The sequence below is a fragment of the Neomonachus schauinslandi genome, chromosome 12 (assembly GCF_002201575.2).
Source record: "Neomonachus schauinslandi chromosome 12, ASM220157v2, whole genome shotgun sequence".
In the NCBI taxonomy this organism is placed as follows: Eukaryota; Metazoa; Chordata; class Mammalia; order Carnivora; family Phocidae; genus Neomonachus; species Neomonachus schauinslandi.
The window spans coordinates 72376386-72388817 of NC_058414.1; the positions used below are offsets into that span (position 1 = coordinate 72376386).

The 12432-nt window shown below is 34.4% G+C and overlaps 1 protein-coding gene across 1 annotated transcript in view; it reads right to left on the reverse strand.

Moving 5' to 3' along the window:
* Positions 1–12432, reverse strand: part of TFEC (transcription factor EC) — a 63485-nt gene that overhangs the window by 37548 nt on the left and 13505 nt on the right. The window contains exon 2 of the mRNA XM_021699374.1: positions 654–905. Within this exon, the coding sequence (XP_021555049.1) occupies positions 654–833 (180 nt within the window). The 5' untranslated portion in view covers positions 834–905. The remainder of the gene's footprint in view (positions 1–653; positions 906–12432) is intronic.

Genomic DNA, 12432 nt, shown 5'->3' on the forward strand with positions numbered 1-12432 from the left:
CCGGTGGTTTGCCAGTTCAATTCATTCTTCAGTACTTTTCGAAGGTTCATTCATAAGCAGGTCATGATAAATATAAACTCCATGAAGGTACACATTCTTACTCATTTTGTATCCCTGGCACCTCTAAATTCCTGTTATTTAGTCAACGGTGGACAAGTATTTGTTGAAAATAGAAATGAATGAATAAATAATTAATAGTAAGAAATCCAAATGTAATTCCATACAACATTAAGTGCAGTAAGATTTTTAGTCTTATTTTAGAGCACATACTGACTGCTATTTAAACAACTTCTTCCTGTTTTATTTTAATGGGTATTTAAGATAATACAGCTATCGATAAATATTTTAACTAAATACACACCAGAAAATCCTTACAAAGCTAAATCTTCCTAACATAAATTACCGTTAGAGCCCATTTTGACTCACATTGATACACAACTGAAATGAGGTATTGAGAAATGAATTGTTATATTTTATTATGCATAGGAATCAATATGTGCGTAAGTAACTATTACAAATGAATACATTAAGACATCCCTTTTGTTAAGTGCATTTGCATTTGGAATGTTGAGTATCAAAATGTAGACTTTAATCTCTTTAAATTTTTTTTCAAAACCGGATTATATGTTTTCATAAGTAGCTATTAGACATACATGCCATTCCACATTGTCATCTTCTTTCCCAAGCGTTAGTAACCTGGTGAGTGGATTTCCAGTCAGGCCAGTGTCACTCTCGGCAGATGGCTCTCCGTGCTGCACCAGAAGTGCACTGCCTGGTGGTGGGGGGTGTGACCGTTTAAGAGTCTGGTTGACAATCTGGTAGTCAAGGGTCATGAAGGGTTTTACTTGTTGTCTCTGCACTTTCTGTAGCTGGGACTTTGCCGGACTTTCCAGATGTGCCGAGGCCTACGGAATAAAAACCAAATGAATACAATGTGTAGTACCATCTGGTGAATCAGAGTTCCACTTTAAACGACTTAATTATGACAATAGACACATTACAACATCTACTTCTCTCGCATTGATGGTTTATGCTTCTGTCATAATTTACGTATGATACTAATGGATGATAGTTTCTAAAAAGTGATTTAAACCTTCTAAAATAAAATATATATTTAAAACAAATAACTGAAGACTAAGGAACATATAAAATATTTAAAACAATATTTAAAACAAATAAAAATACTAAAAACTAAAAACCGAAAGAAGTAATTTAAACTTACTAAAAATAAACTTACTAAAACTAACCAAGTTTTTAAGAATAGCTCTCAGTCTGTCTTGGGCTCAGGTCATGATCCAGGGTCCTGGGATCAAGTCCTGCATTGGGCTCCTTGCTCAGCGGGGAGCCTGCTTCTCCCTCTCCCTCTACTGCTCCTCCTGCTTGTGCGCTCTCTCTGTCTCTCTCTGTCAAATATATAAATAAATAAAATCTTAAAAAAAGAAAAAAACATAGCTCTCAAAAACATGTAAGTGAACCAAAATTTGGAATAAATATATAAGCAACAATACTTTTTGAGGTTCTAGAAAAAGAAGCTTAAAATAATACAATGAAAATATAGTAATTTTCATATCATATATATTTCTTGGATTTTTTTATATTACATATAAATATTCCATGGAACATAATCACAACTATTTTTTATTATTTTTTTAAAAAATTATCCATGATGAGCAGAAACTAGAAATATACATACCCCAAATATTAAGTATGATACTTTATGGGTAGTGAAAATCTAAGTAATTTTTTCCATATTTTAAAAAAATTTCTATGCTAGACTTATTTTTAATTTATTTTTTAAAAAGATTTATTTGAGAGAGAGAAAGAGCGCGAGCGCCCACGGGGGTGGGGGGGAGGTGCAGACAGAGAGGGAGAGGGAGAGACTCTCAAGCAGACTCCCTGCAGAGTGTGGAACCCACTCTGTGCTCCATCCCATGACCCTAAGATTATGACCTGAGCCAAAATCAAGAGTCAGATGCTTAACCGACTGAGCCACCCAGGCACACCCTATTTTTGTTTTTAAAAATCTTATTTTTAGGAGCCCCGGGCTTGATCTTGATCTTGGGGTTGTGAGTTTGAGTCCCATGTTGGGTCTCGAGATTACATAGATACAAACATACATACATACATAATCTCACTTTTAAGCCTTTCTGTAGTCTCACTTAATAATAATTGTGTAGATTATTATAAATTGAAGGAAGCACTCAGAGAAAAATGTAACCGCCGTCATGTGCCAACTAAACAACTGTCCAGTATTTTGAAATCCCTTTTCAAAATATAGCCTTAAAATTCTGGTTAGTTATCACAGTTAACAATATTACATTAAGTGCATAAGTGCAATTTTAAGCATGTATGTCAAGCTTTTCCTTTAAAAGACTTTGAAAGTAGTATTGCCTGCCAGTCCTCTTTATATTTACTATGCTGTGATGTGGCTTCTAATACATTTTCCTCAAGTGGTCTATATATAAACCTATTTAATATTTCCCTCATGTTAAACAATAGTAAAGATTGCTGTACAGTGCTTATTTTTCCTTTTATTTCAGCTACACAAACTACTCCTTAAATCCTTTAACATGCATTAGCCCAGATAAATAGCCTTTACAAAGTATTTTGCATTTAAATTAGCTGGTTTGGGGTATAATATTGTAGTAGTTACTTTAGTTTAATTCTGTTATGCTGACATTTTTAGCATTATTTTAATTGTACTACCATAAAATAATTTTTCAGTCATATAAAAAAGATTAAGATTGGTAATAAAGATTACACATATTACTAATTATATTGCTATGAGCTTTACAGTTGTAAAATAACATTTCATTAAAATGCCAGTGATCATTTTTCTAGGGTAGCTATTTAGATTATCTTACAGTTTTAGTTAATCCTTCTTAATCTGTATACATTTACAAAATATACATTATAAATAGCATCTTCAGATTTACAAATCACACAATGTAACCGAAGACTAAGGAACATGTATCCCTACAAACAAAAAATGCCTCTTGTTCTAAGAAAAGTATGTTGAATCAGAATTTACAACATTCATTAATTCATTTTTTACTTTTCATCCATTGACTCTAAGAGCTTTCATTAGAGTACTTATTACATTTGGTGTTACATCAAGAGACATCGTAAATGTGATCCCAGGGCTCTCCAGGCTTATGATCTAGTTGGGCAGTATTAATATCAACCACAGTAAAAACAATAATGATAATAATAATATGCAACAAGTACCAGGATATTTACATTCATTATTTCCTTTAATCTTTGTTACAGCCTTAGGAGGGAAGTATCATTACTATCCCCACTGCACTATGTAGATGAAGCCGCAGAGACAGAGAGGTTTAATAACATGTCTCTTATCACTCAGCTAGTAAGGGATGGAGCTGGAATACAGAGCCTGCCTTCCTAAACACTATGCAATATTGGCTCTTGAGTAAATAATTGAAATGACTGGAGTACAAAGGAAAAGCTCAGTGGTGTATACAATGAATTAAAAATGCCACAAAAAGGAGTGGATTTTTAAAACGAATTATAAAAGAAAGTGGTTATAAATCAGGTGTTGGAAAGAAATGGCCTTGCACAGGGTCAAAGGGAGGGAAATCTCAAGTGCAAAAGATCAAAGAAAACAAGAAAGAAGACAAGAAGTTGGGAGTCAGGGGCGCCTGGGTGGTTCAGTTGACTAAGCTTATGCCTTGGGCTCAGGTCATGATCTTAGGGTCCTGGGATGGAGCCCACATTGGGCTCCCTGCTCAGTGGGGAGCCTGCTTCTCCCTCTCCCTCTGCTGTTCCCCCTGCTTGTGCTTTCTCTTGCTCTCTCTCCCACTCTCTTTCAAATAAATTATTTTTTTTAAAAAAGCCTCTACATCTGCAGCCAAATAAAGAGGTATTCGTTAAAAAAAAAAAAAAAGTTGGGAGACAATTACTAATGTTAGTTGTGAAAAAGAACTCACACGAATACGTTTCCTTTCTCAAAACAAGACCATCTCCTCTGTAGACCATTCTATACAGAGTTGGAGTAAAATATAAAATGGGATCAACTCTAATTCTGCCTAAATTATTGAGGTTTTTTTTTTTTTTAAAAGAGAATTACAATGGGTTAGCAGGCAAAAGTGAGGACCATCTGAGACCCCATCTATAGAACATTTGTAGAGTAAGCATAAGGGACTAAAAGCTTAGTGGAGCAGGAAAGATTCAATGGAATGTGAAAAAACTACTCCCCAGAAAACCTACATCATCTCCAATCATGAGCTGATTATCAGAACAATGAGACATCTAAGTTTTAAGCAGCAGCTAAACCATGTGCAGCCTATTTTTTAAAGATTTTATTTATTTATTTATTTATTTATTTATTTATTTATTTATTTATTTATTTGACAGAGAGTGCGCACAAGCAGGGGGAGTGGGAGAGGGAGAAGCAGACTCCCTGCTGAGCAGGGAGCCCATGGGGCTGGATCCCAGGACCTGAGCTGAAGGCAGATGCTTAACCGACTTAGCCACCCAGGTGCCCCTGGTGCAGCCTATTTTAAAATACTTTTAAATTGCTTGGCATCTGAAGACACAGCCATAAAACTATCGGATTTCTCTTACTGAAGGTCCCAGTATTTTGTGAGATGAAGTAGATGAAATGATAGGTTGCCATTGTTCATTTATCCACTTATTCAAGAAATATTGAGTGCCAAGCGTATATGCGTCAAGTGGGACACCGAAGGTAGAAGGAAAATCAGCACAATACCTGCTTTCATAGAGTTGTGGTCTAGTCAGAGTTTGGACAGGCAAGAAAAATACGAGATCTCTAAGGGCAAGGACTGTGTTTCTCTTGCTGACCTCTTTCCTGCCATACATCCTGTTCATAACCCAGAGAATGGCACCCAGCAGGTGATTAAAAATGTGTCCACATGTGTTCAATGAATGAATGAATGAGTCATTGAAGTACAGTGTTTGAATAACTATGGTGACCACAGAGAACTTGGGGAATCTACTAGAAGAGCTGGTAAACCAAAACCAGAATGTCAAAGTCTTCACCTAGAAAGCTGGAGCAGCTGTAGACTGTGATTTGGTTCATTCGACTGTCAAAGAAATTGAGACCATCCAAATGTAAGGAAATTTTTCTTATGAAAACAAATAAGTAAATCACATCCCCAGAACTCAGTACCATGCTTGAACATTATCACTCTGATATGCTGCTATTGCAAACTAAACATAACAATGGTCACGTTAAGTCTAATGTCTATATGCAGAAATCCATTTTATTTCACTTAAAAGAATGTACTTATAGTTTCCCCATTTTCCAAAATGTTACAAATAAATATGAAGTGTGAATGTGGTAAGAGATGATTTACACCAGGAAATGTAGGCTGAAGATTAATATTTCAGTTGAGTACAAAAACTTATCCATGAGCATCCTGGCAGCCAAGGAAAAGGGAAAATTTAATATATATATTACATAAATATATATATTAAATTTATATGTATTACATATATATTATATATAAGGTGGAACCTTGTGATATTGCAGACATTTGAGTATTTTTGATCTATAAATAAGTGTTGTTTCCATATGGGTCATATTTCTTATTAAGTAATTAGATCATACCAGTTCTGAGGAAAGACAAATATCTTTACAAATATCTGAGAATTTATAAACTGGATTTTTTCATGGAGGACTTGAACAAAATATTGAACAAAATCCCAATAGGAGTTTTTGTAAAATACGCAATGAAATTCTTCATATGCCCATATTTTTAGAAAATTGTCTTAAGTTGGGTTACCCAGGAAATATACTCTGAGACATGCCTGCAGGAGGTTTGTTGGGGGGTGATTTCAGACCTTAGCCATAGTAGGGTGAGGAGAGCAGGATCAGGTAGGTGGAAGAGTGGCTAGTTGTGAAGGGGATCATCTAGGCAATGCACCATAACATTCACTATGTTTATTTCTGATCAAAGGCCCAAAGCATAATATGAATCAGCTCCAGTGAAAAGCCCAAATACATAACCTTGTACAAACCTGACTGGACCCTTAGATAGCACTCAGCCTCCAGAGCAACTTACACCACTGACTCCACCTTCAGATAGACTAATCCAGACTCACCTGGTAAAATCTTCACTCCAACAACAATTGTCTCAAACTAACCTTTAGATGGAAATTATGCTATTAAAAAATAAAGTTCCATCATTTGGAATTTAAAAAAATGAAAAACTTAGTTTAAAATGTCTATTTTTTTTAAATGTTTTAAAGGTAGTTTAGATTCCCATGTTCTAATAAAGGGATGTGGTCTTTTAAGAAATTAGAAATAATGTATTAGTGAGCTATAAAAATGCTTAGATCCACTAATAAGAGAACTAGGGCAATGTGCTTAATGGGCAAACTATTTTTAAAAAATGAGAATCACACAAACTCCTGCAAATACAATAAGCTAACGGGAAGGAGTTGGTCAGGAAGCAAAAAAATGCATTCTCCTGGTTGCAGGAAACAATGACTGGGGAATCACATCACAAATGCAAAATGTATGTATCTGTGTGTGCATTTTTTTTTTCCTTTTTCTATTTGTTTGCAGACTAGAACAGATGCAGGAATCCTGAGAGAATTGATAGAGGTCCGCGAGAAAGCAGCCAAATGTCATAGAAAAAAGTCAGCTATCATTCTCTGACAATAGCAGGTGAAACAAGAAGAAATTATTTAGGGTAACTGATGTCTGATAAAATTTTTTGAAGTCTCAGAATTTAAATCAGCCTTGGGAGGGTTCAATTTTACACATCAGCAAAGGTTTTGTTAGAAATTAATTAAGATTAACAAAATGTTATTAAGTGATGCTATTTGCATTTGCATCTAAGATCTCCTGGTAGGTAGAAGACTGTGGAGTAATGTGGGCCAGCCATGCAGTGCTGGCTAGAAGAACTCTCTATGCCCCCACGTGGAGTCATTCTTATTTTCACACAGTGGCTTTCAAATTATGCTCCTAGATACATGAGTTCATTCCTCCAATTTACTTTTCAGTGTTCTATACTGTAGTCTTTTGACCTAGTTCTTGTATGGGTTTCATATCCCATCCAGTGGATAACAACAGAGAGAACATAATGTACAAAGAAATTTTAGAAGCAAGTAGGTAGTTGCACCAAAAAAATCTTTGAAGGACTCCAACAAACCCTGTGATTCTCTAAGATTGTCTGCTTGTATCATATCTCCTTAATAGTGCTGTACATCACAAAAAAACTTATAAACATGATTCCCACATACATATAAGCTTCTTTTAAAAAGTTATCTTTTTATAGAGAAACCATAAGATGATGATAAAAGCCCTCAGCTAATTCTTTCAACATTTACTGAGAGTTTAACATTTAATGAGAGTTTGCTCTTTGTTAAAGCTAGTCCCAAGGGAAAGTCATTCCTCTCTAGAAAGCAGGTCTATGACCCACATGTCACTATCCACCTGGAGACCACTTATCTAAACTGAGGGCACAGGACCTGGGAGGAGATAAAACACCTTCTGGGTACTGGCCTTTTGAAACTCAAAACTAAAAAGTGATGGCAAACATCACACAAGCAATTATCTCAGTAACAAGACTTTTTATCACCATTAATTTGACTAGCCAAACTAATCAATCAAGCAAACATGGGCACCTACCTAATAAGCAGGTTTAGACTATTTGCAAGAACAGAAACAGAAATATATTCAGCAATAAATAGATTTATAGTAAATATAGTACCTCATGATAGTAAAGAAAAATATGTACATTGTCACCAAACACACACATACACACACATTTGCATGTATGTACACATTCACATACCCCTATCGAAAAGCAAGACAGACAATCCCATTCACTACAACATGACAGTCCTTATTCAATTTTGTTAATTTTGTACTAAACTTAAATTTAATAAATGAAGTAAAAGCTTGGACATCATAAGTGAATAATAGGTGACTATTCATTATGTTCCTAGCATCAGAGGTATATAAGAAGAAATCTATTTTGGGGGACTTATGAATCTACTACCTCTAGGTACTTACTCATAAAAGCCACATGACATTTGTTAATGTTATATAGTAAAGATTAATAACTCATTTCTTCAAATCTTACTTTCTTTGCAGCAGTCTTTGGATATGATATACCCATAAATCTCATCTTGACTAAACCTAAAATTATACAGTCGAGCTTGTCTGATTAAGATATAACTACTGAACAAAGTAGGGCCCGGTTCATCAAAAGTTTTACTTAGATTTTTGAATAAGTGTCAGCATATTTCAGCTGAGTATTATATAATCCAAAGCTATTTAATGGATAATAATATAAAATGTGATTGTAACATAGTCTTTCAGTCCCAATCATTTGAATTTGGATAATTCCAATGGTACGTCTTTGAGAAGAGACCCACAATTAAGAGACTTTAAAGAGGCATGAATATTATTAAGCAGAGTTTTTTTTTTTAATTCAGTAGTGTTCTAGCAGTAAAAATGCTTGCACTCCATGAGCACTCATATTTACACTATGAAGTCTAAGCTTCCCTTACAACTCAGTCTAGCTCCATCTATACTTGCATTGATTTGTTTTGTTTATGCTAGCACCTCAGGAAAATTATCATATTATACCTTTAAAAGATTTAGAACAAATATCAGCAATAATAATCAGCAATAATTATTCTGATCTGTTTCTTAAGAGCATGTGTATTTGGAATTTTTGAGCCATAAATATCAATTAAGAATCACATCAGAGACTGACCACCTCATGTTGGCTTTAAAAGAACACAACAGGCCATGCACACACTATAGTCAACTGGCAATATCATCAATGACCAAAATAAGTTAATATGAAACATGGAGATAACTTGAGCCATAATACTTTAAAATACATTTGACCCTGCACTCACAGGTTTAGCATTCACTGATTCTACAGATATTTTTTTGAGTGCCTCCTACACATCAGATTTTATGCTACTATAATATGTTCTGGGGATATAATTCTGAACAAAACAGACATAACCCAGTCTTCAAAGGCTTCACAGTCTATTGAGAGAGATAGATAACTAAACATGTAATTGTAACACAATTGATAAATTTTGTGGAAGTAAAAGGTATCTCAAAAACAAGCAGACAGACCTAGATAAAAGGGAAGCAAGTTATTCAAATGAATATGTGTGCCTCTATACAGTAACCATTTATGTAACAGTGGTGAGCAAAGTGAAACATAGTCCCTCTCCTTATGCAGCTTATGGACAGGTGGAAGAGACAAGATTTTAGTCAAACAATCACACGAATGACTGTAAATTCTCAAATGCTGTAAGAATAGGAGAGAGAGATACACAAGACTATGAGCATGTGGACAGAAATTATCCAGATAGAAATTAGGGATGGTTTACCTAAGGAAGGGATGGTAGGGCTGGATCTGGAAGATGAAAAGGAAGTAACTAGAGCAAGAGTATAAAGAATGCATTCCAGGGAGATGGAACAGCATGTGCAAAGACCATGATGGGAGGAAGGAAGATGAGAAAAATGCTTGAGAGGAATGAAAGGACTGGAGCAGAGTGATTACAGTGTGATCTGGGACAGAGGAGGCCAGTTGGGCCAGTCCATGCAATGCTTTTAGGTGTATAAAGGTGTCTTATTTTCCTTATCACAGGGAAGGGGACACTAGCAGTTCAGTTGGATGAGTCCTAGCGAGGTAAAAGGAGAGTTCAGGAAAGAAAAATGGGTTGCCTGAACTAGGATCATGGGATAAGGGTGAGGTAATCACATGGAAGCAAGTAGCTGGATTTCAGAAATGTTTAGAAATGGCACCTGAGTTTCTGGCTTAAGTGACTGAATGGATTGTGATGCCCTTCACAGAGAGGACGGGGGTTTTGGGAGGGACAAAGAATCATAAGTTTGGTTTTGAACACACTGAGTTTGTGATGTTTTGAAGGTGTGAAGTAGGCAGCCAGATACATGGCAGCCAACTCAGAAGTATGGACTGTGGATAAAACTAGCTTGACATTTACACTTAGATGGTAACTGATGAGATGATTTGGGGAGGATGCACAGAATTACAAGATGAGAGGGCCTAGAACTGAACATGGTGGATGCCCAAGCTCTAATTACACATCAGGCAATCAATTCTGATTCTAAACTCTAGCTTTTCCCCAGATCCCATTGATTTTTTTTTAATTTTATTATGTTATGTTAATCACCATACATTACATCATTAGTTTTTGATGTAGTGTTCCATGATTCATTGTTTGCGTATAACACCCAGTGCTTCATTCAATACATGCCCTCTTTAATACCCATCACCAGGCTCACCCATCCCCCTCCCCCCCTCCCCTCTAGAACCCCCAGTTTGTTTCTCAGAGCCCATAGTCTCTCATGGTTCGTCTCCCCATCCAATTTCCCCCCCTTCATTTATCCCTTCCTACTATCTTCTTTTTTTTAAACATATAATGTATTATTTGTTTCAGAGGTACAGGTCTGTGATTCAACAGTCTTACACTTTTCACATGTTTTGCAAAGTGTTCACTTGAAGTTTGTATGTGTTATACAGTGGAATAAATCCCCCTTAATTAATTTAGTTTTTCCTATTTCCAGAGTTATATATTCAACCCTTTGATATAGATTTAGAATTATTTTCCCAATCCAAGGGCATTACAACTCTCTTTATCAGTCCTCAACCTTTTAACTGTAATTCCAGAATCCAAAAACTCTGAAAATCAGAAGTTTGTTTTTGTTTTTGTTTTAAGTTTGGTGCAAACCTATTTGGTGGCAAAATCAGATCTGAAATAAAGTAAGGTTATTTATAATCTATCTTTATCTCACTTATAGTAGATATTCGTAGGCTTTGCTGCAGATACATTAATGTGTTTGAGTATGGCATGCTGTCTTGGGCTTCTCTATATGTGCTACATTATCTTTCAATATCTGAAATACTGAGAATTCTAAAACACATCTAGCCCTAGGTTTTTGGATAATAGATTTTGTATTCTTTTTGTTTATTGAGTGAACAGCCTGAAGAAAGTACTATGCTATATGTTTTACATAAATAATATTATTTAATCTTACAATATCATAAATAAAAGAACTTGAATGGGCCTTCACAATTATTTTTCAAAACTTCAGCACAATATTTAACTTCATTTTATTTTCAGAAACTATAATGTATTAAAAATCAAAATTCATATTGAGCAATATGTTATCTCTTGGGGAAGTAATGACATGAGGAAATGTCCTTTCTGATTCAACAGACCAACTGAATGAATGCAAGATGTGTTTTTTTTTAATAAGAAGGAATGATTCAGTTGTAACATATTTTGATATTAGACATATTTGTATGTAGTGCTTTTAGCTGTATTTAAATGAGTTAATACTCTTCTCCAAAGCTTTCAGAAGTTTCTCATACAATTAAATTGTCTTCTGTAATGTAGAAATATACAAGTTAGTTGTTTCAGCTAGATTCAGTAAAATGTCTTAAATTTCTTTTTTAAAAAGTTTAACTGACTACATTAAAGCTTAAACATTAATATTTATTAAAAGGACTTCTACAAGTCCTCTTTGCTTCAGAAAGCAACAATTGTGTTTAGATGATACTTTATACTTCACAGTTACTTTCAACTTAAAACAAAGCTCTCATGTAATGGTTAAACACACTTTTTCTCATCCTCAGTCTAGTGACCTTAAATCATTTTCATTATGAAGTTGTAAATGTTCTTTCAAGGATTCAGAGAATAAAGGAGAAACAAGAGTGACTTCTTTAAGAGGTCTTGTTTCAAATATCTTGGAAAGTCATCAGTGCATTTATTTTTAATTTTACATGTTCTAAAATAGATCCAAAACCATCAATAAGAACACCTGGGACAAATTCCAAACCTCCTTATAATACTTGCCATCATTTGCATCATTCTGTTACAAAGGCATTATATTTTTCATTCTTAATATATCTTAATGGTTAGATTTGGGATAATATCAATATATTGTCAACTTATACAGACCTTGTTGTAAAAAAACTCACAGGCTACTTAAGGTAGTTGAATTTATAACAAAGAAATTCATACATTTTTTTTGTGAGAATAAAAGGATCGCAGAGGTTTATTCCTGAAAAAAATTCTAAACAATTCTAATGGTTTTATACTATCTCAGGCTTGAAAACTTTTTATGTCCCTTATCTACTTTATGAGTTGATCTATGATCATCAATTAATGAAGTCATTTTTATGATAATAAAATGTCATCATTAAAACTGTGGTATTCTAGTCTAACCATTTTCTAAAGAATATGATTGGGGCATTTTAGGTAGTTAAATATTAAAATAATCTAATTGAAAATGAGACTTTGAAATTATTCATTTTGATTGACAAACTGCAGAAAATGGCTTTGTATTATAAGTACATTTCTATCACTCAGTTTTTACAGTTATTACTAGTATTTCTAGAAAAAAAGGGTAAAATCTACATTTTGTTTTACTTAACTAGTAAA